The sequence below is a fragment of the Pithys albifrons genome, chromosome 13 (genome assembly GCF_047495875.1).
Source record: "Pithys albifrons albifrons isolate INPA30051 chromosome 13, PitAlb_v1, whole genome shotgun sequence".
Taxonomy (NCBI): domain Eukaryota; kingdom Metazoa; phylum Chordata; class Aves; order Passeriformes; family Thamnophilidae; genus Pithys; species Pithys albifrons.
This window is the reverse complement of record NC_092470.1, coordinates 9503110-9529701: the sequence shown is the minus strand read 5'-3', so window position 1 is coordinate 9529701 and position 26592 is coordinate 9503110. Positions and strand designations below refer to the sequence as shown.

At 38.1% G+C, this 26592-nt stretch overlaps 1 protein-coding gene across 9 annotated transcripts in view; it reads right to left on the bottom strand.

The window, feature by feature from the left end:
• Positions 1–2396: 2396 nt before the first annotated feature.
• The window catches only part of MYO5A (myosin VA), a 97836-nt gene continuing 73640 nt past the window's right edge, over positions 2397–26592 (bottom strand). For 2 of the 9 annotated variants that reach the window (XM_071568744.1, XM_071568746.1), the window contains exons 26-41: positions 24518–24664; positions 23693–23746; positions 22764–22991; positions 20014–20114; positions 19401–19481; positions 17346–17544; positions 15701–15775; positions 13744–13837; positions 12497–12643; positions 11957–12111; positions 10672–10761; positions 9823–9973; positions 8998–9280; positions 8011–8185; positions 6622–6702; positions 2397–5736 (exon numbers count right to left, since the gene is read on the bottom strand). In XM_071568744.1, the coding sequence (XP_071424845.1) occupies positions 5584–5736; positions 6622–6702; positions 8011–8185; positions 8998–9280; positions 9823–9973; positions 10672–10761; positions 11957–12111; positions 12497–12643; positions 13744–13837; positions 15701–15775; positions 17346–17544; positions 19401–19481; positions 20014–20114; positions 22764–22991; positions 23693–23746; positions 24518–24664 (2214 nt within the window). In that variant the 3' untranslated portion in view covers positions 2397–5583. The remainder of the gene's footprint in view (positions 5737–6621; positions 6703–8010; positions 8186–8997; positions 9281–9822; positions 9974–10671; positions 10762–11956; positions 12112–12496; positions 12644–13743; positions 13838–15700; positions 15776–17345; positions 17545–19400; positions 19482–20013; positions 20115–22763; positions 22992–23692; positions 23747–24517; positions 24665–26592) is intronic. The other 7 variants (XM_071568745.1, XM_071568747.1, XM_071568749.1 and 4 more) reach the window with 7 other exon arrangements.

Here is a 26592-nt window from a genome sequence, read left to right as displayed (position 1 = left end):
GGTGACAAACACCAGTTGAAAACACAGCCTCTTCCATAACTCTGTTTTGATGCTTTCAGCAGGATGGCATTTTTCATGCAATATCCAAAAATCACAAAGGTATTTTCCAAACAATTCCAACCCTGTATGACGTCAATGTTTTCATCAATCCCACCAAGGCAACAAAAGTATCTATTTCATGGCCAAATGCAAGACATGGCTAAATTATTTTGAATTTTCCACGTGTATCTAAGTATAAACTTACTTTTCTGTCATTCCTACAGTTGTTAAATGGAGTTCTTTCACAAAATTGCAGAATATGCTGAGTTGGAAGGGACCCACTAGGATCACTGAGTCCAGCTCTTAGCACTGCACAGGACCATTCCTCAGGAGGACACGATGTGCCTGAGAGTATCGTCCAAACCGTCAGCTCTTTCAGGCTTGGTGCTGTGACTTCCCTGTGGAGCCTGTTCCAGCACCCAACCACCCTCTGGGTGGTAGTAGCTTTCTTTATTTGTTGTTACTCTATATGAGTTGGAATATCACTACCAAATAGCCTCAGGGGCAAACAGTGCGTTTCCATGTAAGAAAGTGAACTACACTAGGTCAAGGACAAGAAAGGGAGGGAAAACAATGCGTTAAAAGCACCGATGCTTCAGAAAGGCCCCTGGAATTGCAGAAGCCTCCACTGGCAAATGCACCCAGGCTACAAAGTTAGCTGTCTCCAAACCCTGCCTCACAGGTAAACAGAAGGGAGTTTTCTTATTTCCGTATCAGGTTACACCCGTGCTCCTTCCCCCTTCACCTCCCTGACATTATTCCAGTGAAAACTGCTGTTTGTTCTTCAGCGGCTCCGAGTGAGGCAGCGGCACAGCGAACGAACAGCCCTGCAGCACCAGGCTCAATGGCAGCTTGTTATGGCAGCTGCTGTTGCTAGTGAAGAGACACGGGCTTTTAAATTGCTAACATATCCATGCTGGTTTTGTTATTTAAAGCTAAGCAAACAAATTATACGTCACAACACTCTGGCGACTACAAGAAAAATGGGGAAAGTTGTGCGAAAACTTCAGCAGGTGCGTTAAGGAAGAATATTTCAGGGCCAAGTTCTGCCACACACATTCAATATTTGCCCAACAGAAAGCGCAGCACTCCGAGACTGAGTGCCCAGGGGAAGGGCTGTTACACCTTGAAGTTGCCTAATCGCTGGCTAGCACAGCAGAGACCTACTCCTAAAGGTCAAGAGTCTCAAAAAAAGGTGTATTTTTCTCAAAAAGTCTTTCCCCACGATGCCGTGGGACCTGTGCCCCCGCTAAAGGGACACAGCGATGTCGCCGGTTCCAGTCAGTGAGAGAGGACAGTCCCGCGCGGGTTCGCGCGTTAACCCACGACCCGCGGAGCATAACCCACTCCAGCCGGGGGTCGGCACGGCAGGTCCGCCCTGCTGCCCCCCCGTGCCCCGCTCACCTGCGTGTACAGCTCGGCCAGCGCCATCGAGGACTGCAAGTTCCGCAGGTGGCCGCGGTCCGCCCTCGGCCCCCGCCCCGGGGCGTGGGGAGCGACTCCGGCCCCGTTCCCCGCCCGGTCCTGGCTCTGCCCCGGCCCCGGCTTTGCCCCGGCCCCCACTCGGCCCTGGTGTCGGTCTCCGCCCGGTCCCGGCTCTGCCCCGCTCCCTGCCCGGTCAGAGTGTCCAGCGCCGTGCGGGGCTCGTTCCCCCGCCAGCCCCCGGTTCTGCCAGGTATACACCTATAGTGCACCTGAGGGGCCCTCCCAGTGACCGTACTGGCACAGCTGCCATCTGGGATACACCTCTAGTGATCAGGAATGCTGTCCATTCCAGCGGCCAGAGGGGTCCTAAGAGGAGCAGTCCTAATCCAGCAGAGAAAACCAACAGAAACATTAATCATCTTCCTACAAGGTGCTGATAAGAGAGTTTCTTTAGCAAACTTAGAACAAGATAAAAATAAAAACCTCTGAGTGTATTTAGTAAGCTTAAGGCACTAACTGGTATCACATTGAAATATCCTTTATGAGGAAGAAGACTTGAATAACCATAGTGCCAGGTTTTGGCAGGTGGCCCACCAGCCCTCCCTGCCTGGCACCAAGGAGCTTTCATGGTACAGAACAATACATTTTAGTGAAAGACAAATCTAATTTTGGTAACAGTTAATATTAGGTGGCAAAATAACCTAACAGAAATGGGCTACATCAAGCAAAGTGTTTTCCAATATGCACAGCATTATACAGCACACTGTTGCTATCTGGGTGTGTATTTACACATCCTCAGATTTTAACCAACTCCCCTGGCAGTCAACACCAAGCCTGCCATGGAGGCAGAGGGAGCCATGTGATTGTCTGGGGCCAGTGTCAGCACACAGCTCAGGAGCCACCACCCAACCAAAAAGATCCAAAGCAAATCGAACAGTTGTACTTTTATTTGGACGTTTTCCAGTGATAGCTATTAGGCTACAGTTTTTATGATGCATACATTTACTAAGTACAACATCAGACACTACAACAGATCAGAGCTCAGGTCATTCTGACAATGTTTTGTTTTTCATCTATGTACTGTAGTGGCATCGAGTGAAAACCTATGTTTAAAGGCTTTTATTTATCACATCAGCGTCTTAAAAACTGAAGTGTTTACTCATAGTTTTAGTATCGTATTTGAAATGTGTTCAGTTTAAATCACAAATTACATATAGACCTTCAAATTGCAAATGCTGGTGTTTCCAAGTTGGGAACAAATGCTACTGGATATGAATCCACTTTCAACAATGAAGTTGATCCTTTTTTTTTTCCTGTGATAGAATAGATTATTTGCATTTAACAGACTTAAGCACTTTCATGTTCCATCCCAGACTCATGTGTGAGAAGCAATTTTTCAAAATTTGGATAGAAGACTGTGTCCTAAACATCAGAATAAAATGATCACTGGAATAAAAATACACCAAACTGAATGAGGTAATTATTGTGCAAAATCTCTAGAATAACTGTATATAATTCTAAGGGGTCATTGACAAGTATTTTTCCAGCATCTGATAAAATCTATAATCTCAATAGATAATAAATTAAAATATAAAAGATATGTCCACATTAAAAGAGCATAACAATGATTCAAAGGAAAAAAAAAGTTGTTAAAATAACTTTGCATTATATTCCATGGTTAAAGAAATTTTAGTCCTAAGGTGAAAGATATATTATACACTGACACCAAAATTTTACTTGTGAAAAGTGCATGTAAAATACTGCCATGTAAAGTGTTAGATGAATTACCAACTACACATCTATTCCAACTCAAAAATATTTTCCTTTAAAACATGTCAAGCAGCATATACTTTTAATGTGATATAAAAGTAATACCAGTCAAACCACTGAGTTTAAGGATAATACCTATAAATTACTAAACACTACTTTTTTTTAAGGAAACGATACAATAAGGCTTTTTACAGGTAAACAAACTTAAAAAATAAACAAAAATACATTTAGGCATACATTTTAAACACTAACGCTTAAGTGGTGGATACATTTCCTGATCTACAGTATGAACATACTGTTATGCCAATTGTTTGTTTTTCAATAGAGGAAAACAAATTGTAGGTCAGCATGTTCTCATGTATTTTCTTTCCTAATGCTGTTACTGGATGTGAAGGCTTTCCCATTACATTCTCACAAGTACAGTATCCTTTACAGTCTGAAAATTACCATATACCTTATTTGGAGCCACTTGACAGTAGCTGTAGTTTCAGAAATCAAGTATTTTTTTTAAAAAGAGTGTTTGGTATACCATGCAGAGGAAAACAATCTAAATCATTTAGCAAAGATAATTCAAAACATTTTTGCAATGCAGTCGTAGGTTCTTGGAAGTACTGGCATGATCCATCAAATGTAATATGGGCTGTACAATTTGAAAATAAGATATGAGCATCTTAAAATGATACTGACAAACTTTAGGTTGTCTTTACTTCTGATTTTAGCAACCATACAAACAGCATGTCTGCCTCTCGAGTAAAACAAAACTGAAATGTTTCAGTTTGCTTAATAGCAAATCTTTTTTTCTGTGAATTTGCAGGCAAACAGATTAGTACCAAAGAGTCTAATAGTGTACCTCTAGATTATTTATCAATATTTTAGAAGAAATAAATGTTAATGCTAAGATGCTAAATATTATAATACATTAAAAATATTGCACAATGCAATTGAGCAATGTGTCTGGCTTTTTTTTTACATGTATATTTGAGACATACACCACAAAATTGGAACCTTAAGCAAGGCTTCTGCTGCACATTGTGAAATGTGAATTCCGAATAGCAGATCCAAGATGTGTGAGACAGAAAAATCTTTCCAGTAAGATGTGCAATATCCAAAGTAACTCAGTTTCTCATTATGCACCCTGGACTTTCAACCATTAAATCAGCATGAATCATAGTCAAATGACAGCATCATAGTCAAAACCTATTTAACATTCTTGTTAGTCAACCTTTCAAAGAATGAGAGCCTTAGGCTACTATAGAAATTTTCTATTAAAGTTTTTCTTCTCAAATTCCAGTCTGAAAGAAGACTTTTTCCTTTTGGTTTTTAAGTGGCAATAAACCAAGAGAGATTATATTCAATGTACACATCGTCATCTCTGGGGTCTACAAAGAACAACATTAGACAGACTATATAATCTAAATGAATACTAAAATAATTACTGACTTCTGATCTTTTGTTTCAAGATTCTGTATTTTTAGCTAACTACTCTTAAATGTAACTAGTTTAAAAATAACTAAACATATAATTTCCAGTGTGCTACTTGTGCTTAGTTACCATTTTCCTCTACAGGTGTTATTGATACCATGTGCAAAAATCCAGTTAAAATAACAGACTGCAACAGACTGTAAATAAGGTTGACAACAAAAAATGAAGTATCTTATTTTTAGTGCTTAGTATGATACTATTGTACATTTGAAAGAACAGAAGAATATGCAGCAGCAATTTAGTATGTTTGGTAAACCACAGTACTAACAAATGAACACCTAAGTTATAGCATATAGTGAGCTGTAAGACTTATCACTACAATTTATGTCAAACTGACATAAATGAGGAAGTGGTTTAAGAAACAATTTTTTATATTGCCAGTTTGTGTTTCTCCATTCCAGTTTTTACAAATTAAATGTAACAGGCTCCCAAGTGACTGTGTATTCAACTACAAAATGCCTCACTTTCAAGTCTTCCATGTTCAGGACTGACTGTCCCTGTTGGTCCCTGCCTATGAGAAGATTACAGATGGAGTTTAATTTACACTATTTAAATATGTTACTAAAGGTCTAAAAATGTCTCTAGACAGCTGAAGACACAATTTTTGTCCAAGTCCGATATCCATATTCTGGAAATGTATGAATCAGTGAAGTCCTCATAAATGCAATGACTGAGTACAAATGCACATCTTTCTATTAGCCTTCAGTCTGTGGTGCTGTTGTGCAGTTTTCCAGCTACCTTAACTACAGATCTGGGCTTATATAGGCTGTTTGTTCAGAAATGTGTTTTTAGTGGCTCACTACGTTTTAACAGGTAAAGATATCAGGCAACTGGTTCTCATCTAACACTGACGGTACATCCTTGGGATCAGACACGTGATATGAAGCCCAGGCCCAAGCTCGCTGGGATCTGAATGGTTTCTAATGCCAGCGAGGATGGATTAAAAGGAAAAGTAACAGGGAAGATGTGTTTAGCATCCATGAGCAACTGAGGAGAGTCCTTCCTGTCTCGCAGACGCACCTGTGGAGATAAGAAAGTGATTACACCAGCACTTAGTCACCTCACTGATAATAAGCATCTTGCAAAGAGGGAGTTTTTCAACTGTGCTTACAGATACACTTGTCTACAAACACACACTCTACACTAACTTGAGCCAAGACATTTGCAAGAACTGTGCCATTAAACTGTAGTTATTTCTTTGGCTTTGGTTCTACTTATCTTCCCCTTACAATGCAATTTGAAAGTAGATTCCTTGAAAAAGGAAGATTTCACCCAGTATCCGGTAATGGTGTCTACTCAATAAGTAGAATTACAGTTTTATCTCAGTTCTACCTTCCCAATTTCCCTTATTCCGCTAGAAATGTAATTCAACTTCTAACAGACCAGAAAGATCATATTTGTTTATTTTGTTCTACTGCCTGCTTTTCTTTGGAGTTTTCAAAACTTTTCATTTTCAACAATACATATATATAAAACTAGAAGGAAATACATTTAAGAACTTTGGTATGAACACAGGTCTCAGTTTTCACAGCAGTTGGAGCTTCTCATGCAGATACAGGTTTGAATAAAATAAGTTTGCATATATAAATGTTACCACTTGAAAAGTTGGCATACAAATGTACTTACATACACCAAGATGTACAAGCACAAAAGCCTCTCACCTTCCAAAAACCTCATAAATACTGACAGGGAAACTAAATTTCATGTAAGTCTGGAGGCAGTAACTTGTCATTGCTGAAAATTCTAAGGCTGACATCACCTTTTTGATATAGCTAAAAAACAATAGCTAAAAAGCATAGTTTAATTCATATTCCTGAATGTATTTCAGGATGCAAGCTATTTTGGCTCATCAGAGGTTTTCTTAGAAATAGTCAAAAGATTTTTGATGAAAAGATATAGACATACCTGTATTGTACGTATAAAAGATACCAAGACTCTCTCTTCAAACTCATTCACTGGAGTATACAAATTCAGAACTTTTACAATCTGTGAAGAACAACAATCACTATTAGGCTCACTTTACTGATCAATCAACAGATGTATCCATGGTTATTAATAATATAATTTTGAAATTAAATACTTAAAATAGAGAATTATTTACAAGTATCGGTTATTTTTGGCTTTATTGATTTGTTACAGAAATCTATCACCTGCTCAATGCTATGTTATAAACAACTGTCTCCTTCAGAACATGTGTTCTTTGGAGGTAGAAACTCTAAATTTCTACAAATGTGTGGAAAATACCAAATGATAGAAAAATTGCATGAGAATTAACTGAGTTCCTACCCCACCACCCTCCCTGGAAAAATGATGTATTTCTCACCCTAATTTTGATACTCTAATTATGACTTTCTGTAGTCTTACAGCTTCACTGTTCTTCAAGAGAGTGAGCTATTTCTCTAAAAACAAGGCTAAACCCACCAAAGGTAAGAATTGCATCACAAAGACTTTAAATAATAATATGGGTTAAACTTGTAAAACTTATTAAAGATTCTCTTTAGTTTTTTACCATTCTCTTTTTTAAAAAACAAAACACTGCAACACTTTGTTAAAAAGTTAATACACTTCAAGTACATGGAATTCTAACTTCTTACTCAGTAGAAAACTAAGAGATTTTCCAGTAATGTGAATTACTAAATAGAAATAGCTGTATCAATGCAACTGCTAGTACTGACACCATTATGAAAGAAATAGAGAAATTTCTTACTTTTCCTGGTAAGAATTATTCAGTAAGCATTGAAGGTGCTTGGATCCATTTATTCCTGTACGAGCTCTATGCAAATGTTTAAAAAATAAAGTGCAACTTATCTGTACAAAATCTAAGCTTTCATAAATAGGAGTCTGTTTTACTGAGATCCACTTGGTTTAGCCTTCTAATGGCTACAGTAACTTAAAACTTTTGTTTGTAGACTTGGAGACAACAGCTTTGTTTGAATTGTCCATTAACTTGACAGGATCCATTTCCTAAAATCCCAGGCAGAGCTGTCTGGAGTACAGAGACATCTTTGAAGGAAGAGTTTTCTCTGAGGATTTTCACAAACAGAGATTATGTATAGTACTACACCCTGAACAATCTATTGAGCTCCCTCACATTTGTTCAAAACTTATCTTGAACATCAGACCTTAAAAGGCTCTGGTCCCTTTTTTACCCTTCTGTTTTAGTTGCACTAATGCAAAATGAAGTAAGAACCCTCTAATCCATGTGTAACAGCAGTGCTGGCAGGCAGTAGCAAACACCAACAGAGCAAAGCTACTCATGGGTGACAGCATGACAGACAACAAGAATTTGCTCACCTGGGCAGTAGTCAGTGCATTGCACATTGAACAAATGGCTTCTGCATCTTCATCTGTTTTCTTTTTCACTTGCAACAACTGTGCAGCCTGGATGAGGGGTTCCAGTGTTTCTTTAGCCCCACTATTCATCAAATTTTTATCACGTAGCCATTCTTCCAGTTGACTCACATTATATCTGTAAAAAGAGGTAAGAATATCAGGACTTCAGTGCTTAATTATGCTAAATGGAAAGCAAGTGCAATTTCTCTTTCTCAGTGTTTCTTTTTCATCCTTGCATGTTTTTCTTTCACACTTGTAGTTTCCTGTAATTTTGTCTTTGTACTGTTTTCTTCTGATTAAGGCAGGCAATTTTGATTTTCATAACAGTTAGAAACTGTGGTCAAAGACTTCCACTAACTAGCTTTTCCCATTTGTTTTTGTTCCTATTAATTGCAGGAATGTGACAAGAAGAAAGGCAAATGAGATTTTGTCCATGTTCAAGTACAGCAAGGCTTTGTAAGGTGAGGGACTGGAATGCCTTGGCTAAAATACCTTACAAATGCCAGTAGAATCCATTGGGCAACTGATGCCAAAACGGTTAAGATGACTTTACCTCAGTATGCAGCAAACTAGTGTGGATGGATGGATATTGACTGTACCACAAATATTCAAAAAAATGCAGCAGGTATGTTTGCTATTCTTCTCTAAAAGCTGAGAAAGCAATTACCGACATTTCACCTACAGTTCTGATTCCTACTTGAGGACAAAATTCTTTTAGTTTGCTTCTGCCACATTTACTTGAAAGTCAGGTGAGATTTGGCCTGAATCAACCAAACTCTTTTTAACTCAACCTCACAAAATCAGTTTAACAGCATCTGCAACTGCTCATATGTGGAAAAATAAATATTCCAGTTGTATCTGCCATTCCATCAAAATGATGTGCAAGTGTCAAGAGTTCACTACAATTTCCAGAGGTGCATTCAAGAAAAGTATAGCGAGGTCTCTCACCTTATCTGCATTCCTTTGCTCCATGAGCACATGTCCTTGCGCAGGAGAAGGTTATTAAGTGTTACAGCCCCAATGATGTAGAACATCTGCTTGACAACCTGTTTGATCAGCTCTGGATCCATTCCATGCTGACACATCACTGAATGGAACGAGTTCAGCTGCCGAATGATGGAGTCCAAAGTGTAGGTTCCTTCATCAGCAATGCTGGATGTTCTCTTTCGCAGCCCTGTTGGTTTCACCCCTGAGACACCTTGGATAGTCTCATGCTCCAGCATCCCTGAAACTGCATTTGATTGACAACATTATTATAATGACTGAAAATTGCTGATACGCACAAGTATTGTGGACGAGTAAAGCAGAAGAAGTACTTTTAATGAAAGAAATATCTCTGAATGGGAGCTTCACCACTGCTAGCTATTTCATTCCCCTCACTGCTGCCCATAATAACAACCAAATACTTTTTTTTTCAATATTAAGTTCAATTATGAGTTCTCATGTAATTGAAGTCTAATTTTTCCATGGTATATTTCCCAACAGGCAGGGCAACATATCAGGTTGTCCTGACAGCTTCTTCCCGCAAATGCATGATTTATGACAAGTATAAATAAGGTATATTGATTTATTCTGTCACTGCAAGAAGGACCAATCAGAGTTTAGTTTTTCCTCTAATCCAATCTGTCCCTGTCATCCATGAACAGAATACTACAAGAACTATTAATGAAAGTCTACTGGTTAGGAAGAAATACAAGATATGTATATTACCATCATCATATTTTTCATTTCAGTACTATGCTGTGAAGTTTAAGGAATTCAACTTTGCCTTACCAATCATTGGTTGCAGAATATTTTCCAACACTCGGACAAGTTGTTGGTAGATCTGAATAGCCAAGTCACTCAGCACTTGTCTGTATTCAGCTAAATCAAAATTAGTGAGGCAGTGTTCATTTTGACGAGGTGTGTTATGCTTCATAAATCCCTGAATTCATAAAGTAAAAAAAAATTAATGCTTCAATGGAGTAAAAAATTATTACACAAACTCAGTATTTTAATTTTTTTTCATGCAACTACAATACCTTTAACACAATAGTCACAGCTCCAAACTTTAATTTGGAACTTCTGATTGAGACTAATGCTAGGCTTTGCTTTTTAACTGTGATGTCCACAGCATCTGCTTCCTTAACTTGAAACCTCAGGTATCTGACACAGGAACAAACTCTGCCAGCTTTCTGGCAAGTAAGAGCCCTCCCTCCCACTCCAGCCTGGGCATTCTCACCTGGCCAGTTATGGCCAAAAGCTCAGTTAAGTTTGAAAAAGGAATTACGCATTCCACAGCCTCCAAATGTAAACTGGTTTGCCACACCACAGTTAAAGGGCTTAATATAGCCTTTTTCATAGGGATTGCAGTGAATCATTACTAAACAATGTAATGGTAGCAGCCAGATTCCTCTACATCCGAGTTGACACTTTAGTGAGCACAATGTCATGTAGCCTCTGGGCCCCCAGCCTACATTAAAGGGAAGCTGGTTCAACTCTTATCTTCCCACGCTTTCCACCGATGTCGTCACCATCATTCCAGAAGGTGTAGTTATTTTAAGAAACATTGACTAGATTTTGAGATATTACAGGACAAAAGTATTGGAGAACAAGAAACACCAGAGTAGGAGCACTGCTTACCTCCTCTCCACTATACTGCTTCAAACAGTGCAAAAATCGGCAGGTGTTCGATAGCCAAAAGGACACTGTTTCAAAGTCATCTCCTCTTTTCTGAAGAGAAAAACAAACACAGTTCAATGAAGACTGGTAGGAGTAGTAAAATAATGAAATGTTAGATAAATAATTAAACAAAATACACTTTCTTGTAGCTACTCATTCTGATATTTTGCAAAACTCTGTGTTTCAGTAGTGTATTGGAAAAACAAGGTTTCTGGCAAAATACCATTAAACACCCTCCTTGTTTTCTGTAGTATTTCTCAAGAACTTTCAGAATATGCTTTCCTCCACAAATATAATCTTTCTGTGTTTCACAGACCCATCCAAACTGCTCTGTGAAGAAATCACAAGGCAATAGGACTGAATTCCCAAAAGCCCCATTCTGTGGCACAATGACTTTTGTGAAGAGCCCAATGGGAAGGATGGGAATGATGCAGAGGCATCAGGGGGAACAGGGAACAATTCAGTTTTTATGAATGTCACTCACATCATAACCATTTTGGCAGCCTGATATGGAGAACAAAACAAAACAACAAACCCTTCTCACCAAGGAACACAGGATCTAGTATGTGTCAAGTAATATGCTGAGTAGTTCTAGAGCTCCATAGCATAGACTCTATTCACTTAAAAATGTTCAAAACTTCCTATGCGTATCTAAGCTCCTGAAAGATTGTTTATGAAATATTTTTTTCAAAACATGTAGCTTGATTAAAGGCTTGGCTTTTGAACACATCTGTCTCATTTGAAAAAATAAAAAACTTACATAAGTATAAAGCATATTTATGTTTTAATAATGCCTTCAGGATACACTTGGCCTAAACTCTTCTAGCCAACTCACTGCAAAGACTTTAGGTAGTAACATATTATCATCATTATAATCTGTAGGAGAAGCAAATCAGGGAATCTGTTAACCAAACTGCAAATGAAACTGTTTAATTAAGTGCTCGGGGGAAGATTAACAGAGACTCATTTGGCAAACTTTGACTGCATCCAAAACTTTATAAGCACAGCTTCAGAGGAGGGAGACTAGACCAAAGAAAAGGAAGATAGTTCTTCTCCCACTAATTCAAAGCATTTTTGGTACTATATGGATAAAATTTCAGCAATGGGATTTCTTGCTCTAGTGACTTCAGTAGGAGTTCACTGATTAGAAATCCAGAGTCAATTAATTGAAAGAGTTTTCCTCATTCCTCTTACATAAAACCAAAAACAAATTTTAAATTTTTCTAAACCAAGGAGACTAACTAACCTTTAACACTTTTTTGATGCCATTGATAGTGGAAGTCAATAATGACCGCACTTTTTGGTCATCATTAAGGTAATCTGCATGGCGGACACACATGAACAAAATATATGCTGGTAGTCCTGGAATCAGGTTGACAGCTACCCCACGTGGTTTCAGCTCTTGGGAAAAACAAACACACATTGTTTGTTAAGTTATGAGGTAATTGCAACTTCCCCAGTTAATAGCACATACATATATAGATATGGCCAGTGAAAACTGAGAGCAAAACTAAAAGCCACTTTCTTGGTAAAATATCAGAACAGAATAAAACAAACTTAACAGCCTCCTAAAAAACATGCAGACACTTGAATTTTTAATTGTACTATACTCATCAGGAAGGAAAATTAGATTACAATAGACATTTAGGAATTTTAGATAAACTGAACAGAACACTGTCAAAATCAAAATAAGCTATTAATTTCCTAATGCAAATTCTGTGTTCTTATCAGTCATTTTTCAGAACATCTGTGAGTCAAGAAGGCCACAAATGAGAAAGATGCTTACCTAAAATAAGATTCTTGACAAGTTTTTGTTCATCCTCCTTCTTATATTCTAACATCCCTTGGAAGTCCTTCTCTTTCCGTGGAATATTAACTGGACGAATAGGCTCATCAATGATTTGTCCAGGTGATATGTTCTCCATCTGACCCACTGCAGAGAGAGCACAACAAGAAATTGTATTGTATTTTCCAGTGAAACCAATGCATACCAGAGACACTTCTATGACATTTCTAAGGAATGTTCTGACTCCAGCAGGACAGGGGAGAGAATATAAAGAGCAAAAGTGAGAAAACCTGTGGTTTGAGATGAAGGTCACTTAATACTGAAGGAAAGGGGAGGGAGGGGGGCAGGAAGCAAAGCAAAGACATTCACTCATGACAAGCCCCTATCCCAAGGGGAGTGCTGCCCAGCCAGTCTCAAACAACAGCTACCTTGTATGCAAAAACCCCCTCTCCTGCTTCCTGATACAAGGAGTTGCAGAATATGGAATAATCCTTTGGCCAGGTTGGGTCAGTTGTGTGCCCATGTGCCCTCCCATCCCCATCATACTGAGGGGGCAGAGCAGGGAAAAAGAGAAAACCTTGACACTGTGCCAGCTCTGTGCAGCAGGAGCTAAAACATCAGTGTGTTCCCAACACTGTTGTAGCCTCAAATCCAAAACACAGCATCACACAGGCTGCTGTGAAGAAAGCTAACTCCATCCCAGTCAGATCCAATACATCTTTCTAAGTTAATTAGGCAATAAACACAGATGAAACTATGTTTTCAGAAACATTTTCCCACTCTATATTATGCATGAATATTACTGTGATCTTGTCCACAGCAGTAAACAAACAATATTGAAAGACATTTTTAAAAAATGAACTTAGTTTGAATAACTAAGCTTCACATTCAAAAGAAAACTGAGTAAATTATTTCTGCCTAGTTCGTATTTAGTATTGCTTTTGTCTTGACAAAACCAGATACTGTCTTTGAGTATACAAACAGCCCAGGAAACATTCCTTTATGTTTAAATAGTTTCTGCCTTCAGAGAAACATCAATCTTCTTTTCTCATTGCTTCAAAGTAAGACAAATCTTGTAAAGGTTCATAAAGGAACACACAGAGCTCTGAGTGCACCTCCTGTTTCTGCAATCACCAGAGGCTAATGCTACTGAAGATCTCAAGCCTGCACAACTGCTAAAACAGATGAATAAGACAATCAGATCACAAAAAGTAAACCAAAATCTTTTTCTCGAAATATTAAAGTACCTTCAAGTTCACCGATCTTCTTAGCAAATACTTTCAACTGTTTCTTTAACTTGCGAACAGTTTTGTCCTGCTTTTCCAGCTGCTCCATTAAATCCTGTAAATTAAAATGAGAGAAAGATTAAGATGTGACAAAAATCCCATAATGTGTGACAGAGACAAAATCAGTGCTGTTAGAATTATGAGGCAGTGAGGAAAGCTGACAGAAGTGCCATCCTCTGGCCGAAGGTTGCAAGCTGCTACACTGCCTCTAACACAAGCCAAATCTTGCAAATATTATTGTTATGTGCAGCGTAACAAAGGCAAAGCTCTTAGGCAGGTAGATTCTGCAGATACTCAGAACTAGGTCAGTTCTTACAGCAGAAGACATTTTGCTGCAAACACATCTTCCTAATGCTTCCTCTTCCAAATGCCCCATGGAAATAATTTGCTTTATTATTTAACAGCTATCCTGGATTTCTGCATCATTTATTCATGCCTTCAGGAGTGACTTCTTATTCAGACCTATCCATGTTATGAGATGATAAGAGAGAGATTTACAGAAAGACCATAACTTGCACTCAAATTTACCAAAACCAAACATCCAAACATGCACCATTTGTTGTGATGTTCTGGCATTTCCCTTGCTGTCCTCGCACTTCTTTACACTGAAACTGATGTCTTACATCTTTTTATTCTGTAACTGAACAACATCTAGCAATGAAAAGTTCTACTCTTGCAATAAACCCATATTATTGTTTCAAAGGAGCACTCTTCAGAAACCTTGGAATAATTCTGTGACACACTTACTGTATATTCACAAAATAATAATTTAATTTAAAAAGGGAGAGTCTTTCTAAAGGAAGCAAAACCTCAAGCTCCAAAAACCTGAAAGCTGTTCCGGGTTAACTGTTGGAAACAGCTTAAAAGAAAAATCTTGTAAGCATGATGATTCATGGCACTGGTAAGAATGTAAGGGATCATGAACTCCTTGCATCAAAAGCATCATCTGGGAAACTACACCTCTCCTGAAGCACTGAAAAATTTTAGGGCAGCATGGGCAAGAACTTAGAATTAGGCATAAATTGTTCTTAATCATGTAGTAAAGCGTTTACAACCTAATATAATATCCTTGAACAGTAAGATACTAGGCCTGTTGACATGAACTATGCTTCACATCCAAAACACTGTTTGATTTTACAACAGAAATCCTGTTAATAACACAATAGACTTATTTTCAGATACAACATTTTTTTCTGAAATTAATAAAAAAATACATGTAAGTTCAACAGACTTATTTCAAATGTATCAGTGAAGGGATACGATTTCAGAGCAACCAGAATGTGACAAGGAATAAAGTTCTTTCCATGGTTCCTCTAAACAAATTGAACAGATTTCACAACTCATTAAGATCAAGAAACTCATGAATTATATTCTTTCAAGATTACACATGTGCCATCTTTAATTATTACGGAAATATTATTTCCAATGTCATCCTTCATATTTTGCATTTTTGAAAGATATTAAAATAAGAACAAACTCAGACTGTAACTACATTGCTATAGTTCTTGGTAAGAACCCGTATGATCAGTCCTCTACTTTGCTGAACTTAATTTAAATGCAATGAAGTTTTAAACCAAAGAGTAGTTTTGAGCCATAGAGTAGTTTTGAAAATTTAGCATCTTTTACATCATGCACCTCTTTTTCAGAGCAGTATTAAGTGGCATCCAAAAAGAAAGGGCTTTGCTCACAGTGCAAGACTTGTATTAGTAACAACACTGTGCATCAAAAAAAGACACAGATTACACAAAGGACACTAAGACTAACAAACAAAGCAGTGAGGGAAGTAATAGGCATCGTGAAGCTCTCTGCAGGGGGATTTCCTCTGAAAGGGAGAAAAGGAGGCAGCCTGCTTTTCAATTAGTGCTTCAGAAACAGCAGCCGAGACAACAGAAGAACAGGGTTCACGTGATCTACATACAATCATCCGCTTGTAAAGTGAAATCCGGTACAACTGATACTTCTTGGGATCATCTGCATACAACTCCTCATAAAACTGTAAAAATAGGTACAGGATTGTTTTTCCCCTTCCCTTTGAGACACTGAAGCTTCAGGAAGCACTGGACAGATTAAATCAAAATAAAACAAGATCAAGTAATCTCTTATTTTCAGGTAGTCTAGGCCTTAGTTGTGGTGTTCATGTCAGCATCTTCCAGAGAGAAGCTGATGTAGATGAGTTGCAGAACAGTCAGATCTTTTAAAAATGGGCTGTACCAGTACTGTGAAAGCCTGCAATACAACCTTTGTGAGAACCAGCACAGGACATTTTCTTATGCTAATCAAGATGGTATTGCAGTGAACACTACAATTCTAATGACATCTGGAAAGCCCGTAAGTTGTTTCCACTCCAGGGCTAGGAGTGGAACAGAAACATACACCCAGCTTGGAGTGGACTTGCAATACTCAAACATCAGAAGTGAAATACTAAGGAATGAGTCTGTATTTAACAAGTAAAATTACATTCAATGTTTTTGAAAACAAAGAGAATTCCTGTGGGATATAATTACATGACTGTGCCTTGTCTTGAGAACACAGAATGTGATGAGAAGGTTTCTGGGGGGAAAAAAGGCTAAAAAGTAACATGACTCAGCAGCAGGAGGAAGCTGTCAGAGACAGAAACATTCACCATTCACCTTTGCCAGTGGGAGACTGCTGCTGCTGAGGCAAACTTATCATTTACTTTCAATAGGTTTTCCAACATCTACTAGCTGAATGATCTGATGCTTTCCTCAAAATCTTTGGTTTTAAGACAGGAGTTTGACAATGGTAACTTCTGTAATGTTCATAAGCAGGAAACACTATACTTGGGCTTGTTTGGAGGGAGCAGTGACACTGACAGCTAGGATTTTTCTTGCTGAAGTAGCACGTTTACCAATAACAAGCCAATCATATTCCAATACAGGCCTCTTTGGAAAATTTCCCCAGAAATTAAGTAGCTCAAACATGATGAACATCCTCCTTTGTGGGGAAAGGCAAGGAATTTCACCCAATCCTTCCTTCATACAAAAATGCTGTGCAGTAAACAAGGAACACCACTACTAGCTAAGTGACTTCTAACCAAGTTTGTTTGTCTCTCACTATTTGTTTTTTTCAAAACATACTGAATAGCTGGAACTCATAACACAGTGGATTATCTTTGTAGCTTCAGGCAGGGAGGAGAGAAATGGGAAGAAAAGTGATTTCAAAAAATTAAAGAATTACATCAGAGTTTTTCAACAAAATAAAAACCTAGCATATTCTAGAGCTAACATCACTCCTTGGCACTAATAGTTCTTATGACTCTGCTGGATATCAAGATTCTATTTAGCCATGATTAAAATAATCAGTTGAAAACTGGGATCCATAGTCTTTCTCCAATGCCCCAAACTTCAAACAAATCCCCTGAAACATTATTACCTCATGAGCGATCATTAAGTCTCTCTCTCCTATTAACTTACATACAAAAACCCCCATTACCCTTGTAAAATTTTTTTACAGGAGGTTGCCTTCTCAAAAGTGATAAGAACCTGCAGGTGTGGCAAGTCAGCAAGTCCCCTGGCCTGCTCGTGCAGCATCATTTCTCTTACCAAGTTCTCATTAGTCAGCCGGGTGATCTCATGCTGCAGACTGGCTTCAATGCGGGCCTCTGGAGGCAGCTGCAGGTTCTGCGCCAGCAGCTGCTGCTGCCGATTGTTCTCCTCCTTCAGGCTTTGGATCTCACCTCGCAGCGACTCCAGTTCGTTCTCGTGGCTCTTCTTCTGCGACTGAAGCTGAGACTCCAGAAGCCTAAGAAAGTTGAGCAACAGTTTGTGTGAACATATAAAGTTACATCCCCAATTCTCAGAGGGAGTGTAAAGCTTTAGCTGCTGCTCAGGAACAATTAGCCATGGCTTGCAAAGGAAAATGAAAAAGGCAGAGTACTCTTTAAACCCCTTAGTATGCCTTCTAATTAAATTAAGCTTGCATGATCAAAAAGTGGAGAGACAGAGAAGCTAATTGTGGCACTGCTTTGCATTTCCTTTAATTGAACACATACTGTGTATGGTGCCACTGTGGCAATAAATGTAAAGCTAAGTCTTCACAGATTGTCACTGCTTTTAAAGGGGCTTTAAAGAGGTTTTACCTCTTAACAAACCAAATAATCTCAGATGAAGATGACACAGTGTTCACTTAAGCTAGTACCCTGCAATATTAACAAAGGAAAATATTTTTAGAGTTAACTTTTTCAGTCAGAAACCATTTAATTGCAAATGCACATAAATAATCTTTATTTTTACAAAGGGTTCTTCCTTAGTGTACAGAAAGTCAGCAACAGAACCAGACTCAGGACTGGACTCTGGGAGCTCTATGTATCCTCACCATTGACTCACTGCTTCCCTTTGGGCACATCACATCTCAAATTATTCTCATGTGAAATGAGAATAACACGTACCAGCCTCCTTCTGAGCAGTGCTGGGGGGATCTACTTCTGCTTCCAAGGCACTGTCCAAGTGTGCTCTGAATCATCAATTTGTACATACACACACAGGAAATGACACCACCAGTGACTACTAGTGTTCAATTAGACAATCTTTCAAGGTTTAAATATGCATAAGGCAAGAACATTCATTAGTAACTAGACTGATCAAGAATGCAAGGGCAAATAGTCATTTACCTGAACTGCTCTGCCATTTAGTATAAAGTTTCTTGTCTCTATAGTGCAAGGACAAGAAGCAAGAGATGCAGAGCAAGCAAATTCCCATCCTGCTCTGCAGAACACTTGCTGTAAGATCTTCACAGGCTTACACAACAATGTTAGGTGTAGAATTTGTTAGCACAAGAAATGGAAAGACTTTAGTTAGTAGCACTCATTGCACAATACCACCTTCTGTAGTTACTGCTAGCAAATGCATACACTGAAGAACATCAGCGGTGCTGAACTACTGAATTAGCTGTCAGTGCAGGACTAGGAACCATTTTGGAAGTCTGGGATACATGTATGGATAAGGGGCCATAACTGCATTTCCTGACAAGGCGACTCTCGCCTGTTCTATGACCAGCATAGAGATCTCAGGGATTGCACTGAGGCCTGAACAGCACCACGAGGGACTAAAGATTACTGCAGTTTCTTGGTTATTTTGTGACTTACATTTTGAATGTGGCACAGAGAGACATGGGAGAACAATGTTTAATTCACTGAACTTAAGGCATGACAAGGAGACTAAGACTCATTTCTGTTTCAAAGTTGAAAGGTACTTAAACCATAGTTTTATAATGACTATAATGATTGTCTTCTTTAGGCTGAAAAACTGTAAGGAACATCAATTTTGAATGTAAAGGCAGACAAATAATACAAGGCTACAAATACTTTCCAGTTGTGGAGCTTTTGGTATTTTACAGTCTATTTTTGTGCAAGTATTCTGACAAATTATGTATTGGTTGTTGGACCATCTTTACTTTTCAAATGATAAAACCTGACAAGCAGAGAGGTTTGGGGACTAAATTTGGGGAAACTCTAATTTGTGTAATTTCTGTTGAATTTTTTTTTAACCACTAAAGCAATAGAAGTACTGTAGCTAAAGCAAACCCATAGCAAGGGGCACAGTTAGCTAGAAAAGAAGATGCAAATGAAGAAAAAACAACATTCTGAGAAGTCTGGTAACCTGTTGGCTTGTTTTAACCCTTCATAAGCCAGCCAAAGTTCTCCGTCCTCATTCAGCATATGATAGTCCTGGGGAGATTGCCTTTCAAGAAACGTGTTTAAAAAAATACAAGAGATATATGTGATGGTGATGAGGTGACATGTTAAGGATATTACACACTAAATTACAGTTACAATGAAAGATAAACAAAAAATGTTCTGAAACAACTTAGCAAATTACTTTTCTTGTTCATGTGTTTTTCTTCTTAATGATGAAATTCAGCCCAACTGGTTACAGCATTTCATGCTGTTACAATAAATGTATTGTGACAGATTCTTGTGACCACTGTGGTACAGAGGTAACAAATCACCTCAGGGAATGGCACCCAGTTTGGGCAATGCAGCAATTAAAGGCTAAGAAAATGGAAATCCAGAAAGCTTGATTTTGTATTTCTCCATTGTTTCAAAATTCTTTCAAATATTGCAAACAACAATTTTACTAATCCAACCAAATTATAACCCCAACTATGAGTGTTTTCTAAGTATGTAGACATATATGGCTGGAACTTACTGATCATGGTATACACAGTGTCACAGCAGACCCCAGCTGATCACAGATTAAAGAGAACTCGTACCTGTTTGTTTCCTTCAGCCCAATATATGCCTGTGCAATTTCTCCTTTGTCTTTCATCTTCTGTACATCCTCCAAGAGGATTGTAGCATCTGTCATTGTATTCTGGAAAAAGAATGATGATTTCCAGAGTAAGTTTAACAACCTAACTACTCTTTGAATCCATGTTTTCTTCACTTTACCCATGTGGAACACTAATCCTTGAATAGCCATGTTAAAATTAGTGTGGGTACCTGAGCAGGGGGTTGGTCCATGATTTCTATGTCCATTTGGTGTATCTTTCATAATAAATGCATGCAATGGAGTCAAACATCTGTCTGTCTAATAAGTGGGTACATGTGTTAATCTGTTTTCATTTGTTCAGCACGTAAAAGGAACAAAACAAATTAGAAGAAATTATGAGTTTTCATTTTATGTCAAATTACCAGGAAGAGCTGCTAATGCTGAAACTGAAGAAGCATAATTTTACCAGCTTAATTCTATTACTGTTTCTTAAACACAGCATTACATGGCGTCTTTTGATTCTCATAAAGAAAGTCTATTTCTCACTTCATGTATTTTAAGTACTCTGTCAAAGTTGGAAATAATTTACAAGGGCTTGAGATTTTCTAAGTTAGAGAGCATTTTGTTTCAGTTTGAATGTTTACTTTTGCTTTTTCTTCAGTAAAATCTGAAATACTTAATAGATGTTTACAGGCACCTCAGCCAGTCTGATCTGAGTCATTGCTGTGGAACTTACAGTGGAACCACAGGACTCTAATGAACATAAGAGATGGAATTCTGACTTTTTGACTTTCAAAACAAGGAGATGCTATTTTCCTGAGCACAATTTTGCAAAGTATTTACAAAAACAACTTTGTGCACGTAAATTTTGAAGCCTCAATCTCTACGTGTAGTATGATTTGTGTTACCTAATATGAAAATCAGTAAAATATGTAAAGTCCTCAAAGAATTATTCTCAACATTCTTATAGGATCTTTGTGGGTTTTCTACTATTAATGTACTACACAGTAAAACCGCTGTATCTTGCCTGCCAATCTACCTAGCAGTCTGAATATCTTTCACTGAGAGGCAGTTCAGTTTCTCATACTTCTAAATACTATGTATTTGATTACATTTTCTAAACAAACAAACACTCAGCAATTTTTATCCAATCCCTACAGATCACAATGTGGGTCCACAATGTTTGTTGCATGCTGGAGATAACAAACACTCCAAAGTAAGGTACTTCATACCACAGACTTTTGTTTTGATGTGAAATTTAGGGATTTTACAGGTTAACAGAGGTTTGATTCCTGAATCACAGTGCTGTTCTTACTCCTGAGACATTCGCAGCAAGAAACACTGATGGAGCTGACTAGGCCAGTTCCTAAATCAATCTTTTTGTGTTCAGGTTACCATAAACCAACAGTTCAAAATTGTTGAACCTGCTTGTTTTGAAGTAATTTGTTTCCTCGCGTGGAGCACGGAGATGGGGATGTGGGAAGTTTTCCAATAACAGCAAAGTAAAGTCCAGGAACAACTTCAAATACATGTACGTTAATTTAAGAGGCAGGGAAATAAAAGCTAAAGAGTTGTTGGGGTTGTTTTAGCATTTAAGAGTTCTGGTTTATAACTGTAAAAGAAAATGTGTACCTTATCCTCCTGGTAATCCAATTGGTAGGCAAGAAAGAAGAAAACCAAATCATTAAAAAAAAAATCTGTCTGTGCTGCAGCTGTCCAACCTAACAAGCAGAAGCTATCTGCAAACTGGCTGTAAGCCATCCCACAGGTCACCTTCATGTTTCCCTCATACTCATAACTGCTGTAAAATCAACACTTGTATCTCATTACTGAGAAATAATATGTTATTCAAAGATTTATTATGCAAGTATTTCTTTACAATGTTCTATATATTACAGAAATACTACAGAAACATTAGTTTTGTTTCCTTTAAAACAAGATATATATACCTTCATGCATCACAGACTTCCAATTTGTTTAGGACAAATATAGACAGAACTTTACAGTAGGAAAGGAAAGATGACATATCTGTTCATTCCTCTCTGTGGTTATGAAACACCAGATAGTTCAGTTCAGTGGAAATTACTATTTCCTTGATTTGCGTGATACCTTTCAGGTGAATGATTCTTATTTTCAAAGCTATTACTGCCCTAACTATCTCATCTGAATTGGAGCTTTTTACAAGATACGTGTTTCAATGGTCATAATCTACTCTCTTCAATGAAAGCACATAGTGCCTACCAGGCAATAATATGGAATTTACATATCTTCATAGGTCATCTTAATGAAATGTTATTGATTTGCACTCATCGCTGATCCCATACAGACTGAGAGGAAATTGTTCCTTGTACTGAACTATTATTTAAAAAGAATTCCTAAGAACTCTTTAGATTTTCCAGTCAAACTATACACGCACTAAAGAAATCATACTGCTCCATACTGCTCCAGTGCAGCCTTTCTGCACTGTTAAGAGTCTGGGGGCATGCTGGCCAGACCCCTTGTATCTGACAGCTGTACCTCTTTACATGAATGCTGGTAGAGAAACCCCAAATTGTTTTATTAACCCAATCTCCCAATTCAGACTGCCATGACTTGAGCACTAATACTGGATCAACGGATTAACTCAGAAAGGCTTTCAAACCTACACTGTTTTTTTCTGCCCTTTCAAGCATGCTGTTAAATTAAACAAAGCACACCAGTGATGCAATGTAACTTTACTACACAGTAGAGCTGACTGTGACTCTGATTTACCTTGGGTTGAATAGCCTCTTTCTGGCTAACAAGCTGAGACCTCAGGATGAGAACTTCTTCCTTGCGTACTTCAAGCTCTTCACTTACTGAGGTCAGCTGGTCCAGGAGGACTCGGTACGCAGGGGCACCAGGAGCAGTTACCTCTGGAGCTCGTGTCTCTGTGAGTGCTTTCTGCAGCTCGTTCAACTCATTCTTCAGCTTTTTATTTTCAGATTCAAGTTCTTGACGCTGCAAGAAACAGGGACAATTCTGTCACACTGCAGCTTTGCAATGTGCCTATAACCTACAGCTACAAAACTATGGACAGAAATGGTAAAAGTGGTGAGTAACTGCAACAAATCAATCTCCTGCATCCCTGCCTCTTGACTACAGTCAATAGTGGCTAGGAGGATTTCACTAACAGGGCTAACCTTCTGTCTGAAGTGCAAAACCAGAACACTTACACATGAATCAGACAGATCTGATGGGGAAAAAATTACCAATTTTTTTTTCTCTTATTTTCCCCTTAACAAAAAGAAATAAAGTTCACAACAAATAATGGTCATCAGGCTAAGAAGGTTCTGCATCGCTCAATAGTATTAGAAAATATTTGTAGTTTCAGTGGTCTAAGATTTGCATTCATTTAAATGGTGTTTTTGAAAAAGAGGGCTACATTTATTGCTGTATTTTTGCTCAAATTAACTTGCAAGCTGTTTTAACAGAGAACTCACCCTGGTTTAGGGGATCCTTTTGTTATGTAGCTTCAGCCACACATTCTACACCTCAAAAAGAGCAGTTCTACAATGAAATGACTGCTGAGGAATATTTGTTCTAGTTTCTCCACCTAATATTCGGAAACAGGAAGGCTGATGTAATTTCCTATGCCAGCACATACAATTGGTGGCAAGAGTTTCACTAGAAAATAACAGAAACTTCTGTTTTAGAATTACCTTGAGTGACTCATACTCCAACTCAGCACCTCTTATAGGAGGCCTTTCTTCTTCCTATGAAAGAATATAGACAAGTGTGAAAACTAAAAATTCAATTCCTTCTTTTCTTTGATTTACTTGAGGTAGAAAAAGGAAAGGGAGGTGAAAATATATTCCTATAAACCTGGAAAACACTCATTCTGGTACTGATAAGTGCTTTGGTTTGAATAGTGGCTTCGTCCCATTTAACAATGAGTTTATGATAAATAATTGATTAATATAAACAAAATCACGTACAAATCACACTACTGTCACTGGTAATGAAACAGAGCATTATAAATCCCAGCATGCTAAAGAAATTCACTGGTAGAAAAATAGTAAGAAACAATTGACAAAACTGGTTTCATAATTTTATAAGAACTTAAGGAGATCAAATCAGAGGAGAATTTAAATTACAATCTGCTAAACATGTCTAATCCCAGTACTTTTCTCTGCATCCTGGTTGAAACATGTCTAATTCTGCCTAAAATGAAAAATTACTCATTCTCCTCAACATTTAAGTACATTTCCATATTGCTACTCCTTAATAAAAACAGCCTTTTATTTTTTTTAAGTGACGTCCCAAGCACTTTTTGTTCCTCTTGACTTCCTTCAGAGTATCTCAAGGACCTTGGAAAACTAAACAACCAGCCCCTAGAACTAAGCACCAGTGTAAAACTTGTCATTAAATAAAGCAAGTACTAGAGGAAGATTAAGATTTAGGAAAAGCCAGTCAGCATTCCCACTGCTGCTGTTTCACAGGAAGGGGCACTAGCGTCAGCATTTGATCAGCTAGGAGGAGTCCACCTTAGCTTTAGCACGGAGAGCCTGTTCTTCCTTTCTGTCCAGTTCATCCTGCAGGGATTGCTTTTCTTGCTCCAGTTCTGTAACCCGTTTCTGCAGTTTGAGGAACAGAGACATATCCAGCGGTGCCTTTTTCTCACTTGGTTCCTGCTTTAGAAAGAACAGAAGGAAGTCAAGAAGTTTTCCCCTTCCACATCACAAGGAAGCATGACAGTGAGTAAAGGTGGGAAACAGACTGGGGAAAGAGAAGAATACAGAAATGTTACTTGATTCTGAGAGTGGACTATCTAAAATATTTCATCAGCTATGAAACACTATTTTAATAAAGGATCTACTAGTATAAAATGTTTCTAAGCCTAAAACCTAGCAAAAGAAAGCACTAGAGACTACCTAGCAGACAGAAAGTCTATAACTAACCATACCTTATAGTCTTACTTGTTTAGAGGGGGAAAAGGAGAAAAAAAATCTGTGGTTAGACTCACCTGGAAAGAACTGCAAATAAGGGCTTTTTTTTGTTTGTTTTAAATTATTTCTGCAATAAGTTCTTCAGCTATGGAGAAATCTCCCTGGAGATTTACAGGTTAATTTAGTGAGATGAGACACAAAAAATAGGTACCAGAAAATACATTTATGCCCTTTTCCTTTTATTATGCTAATATACTGTTCTGAGCCTAATCCACTAGCTTCTTCACTGTTTTCTGGGCAAGAACCAGTATTTGCAATCTGAAGGTGCATTAGAAATTGTCCAGCAGCCTTTCTGCACTTTATGTACTGAGAACATCAAAGTATTTACTATGAACTGTACCATAAAATTTTAAAGCCTAAAAAAGGAACTAGACAATTAATATTAATGACTGTAGCAGAGAAGCAAGCACAGCTATTTCCACTTCATCTCCCTTTACTGTTGAGGGGAAGAGTCATAAACCACACCAACAGCTCAGGAAAAAGAAAACAGGCTTTGAGTTTTCCAGCTTTACTGGTTTGCATAGAGGTGGGATGTATTTTTTAATGTGGTTTTGTATAATTAATCTATATTGTTAGTCTAGAGTCAACCTGGAGTTTGAAATGTTGAGAGGTTAAACAAATAGAGTGCTGCATCCATTCACACTCTTGTTTTGAGTTCATTGTTTTCATTTATATTCTAAAACCCCAAACGAGTTCTAGAATAGCCATTCAGTAAGGCTGTTAGCCAAAGGAAAAGAGGACATTTGGCTCATAGGTGAAATGCAATCACATGTAGTTGCACTGTCCTTCCCCTGAGTATCCATGAAGGCAGGAAGCCCTTTCTGGAACAATTACGCAAAGTGAAAAATGTAAGTGGGAAGGCAAATTATGAAAGACTCTGCACAGAATCTGTGCCAGCACCAACGCGTCAGGCATTTGCATCCATAGTAGAAAATAATTTTCTGCGGAGGCTTCCAAAGGCAGCAATGACAGCCTGTCAAAAGCAGCTCTGGAGTTCCCTATCCCAGGGAGAGGGCAAACAGAGTGTGCTGTAACTCACAGTTAAGAAGATCTCTTGAATGCACAGAAAAAGCTTTTAATCTGCAAAGTGCCAAGCACAGCCAGATCACCAACCTGAGGGCTGCCTCTGTGCTAGCAGTCCCACTGCTCTGGAAAGGGCCAAAAGGGGGAGTCATCTTGGAAAATACTAAGAAATGGCTTGGAGTAGCAGCACAAAATAGTCATGATTATTATTCATTAGTTCAATAAAGAAAATAATCTTTCTGAACATTTTTTAATATCCTGGGATTTGTATCACTGCATATGCAAAGGAATAGTACATTCTGGGAGTTTCATTCATCTCTCTGAACTAGAGGAAAACTGATCCAGCATGAGTTTCTCAACCCCTAACAGGAAACTCATTCCATGTAGCTAATAAGAATATGACTTGCCACTTTCAGTCCTTGAATATACAGTATGCAGACTCCACAGGAAGTGTCACTGTTTTTTTTAAATTCCCACATTGTGCTGAAAAAGTGATTGTGCTTATCAACAATGATAAGCAAATGTTTCACAGATGCAAATCAACTGGATAGTCAAGTATCTAGTCTATGTTTACTGTAATACAAGAAGAA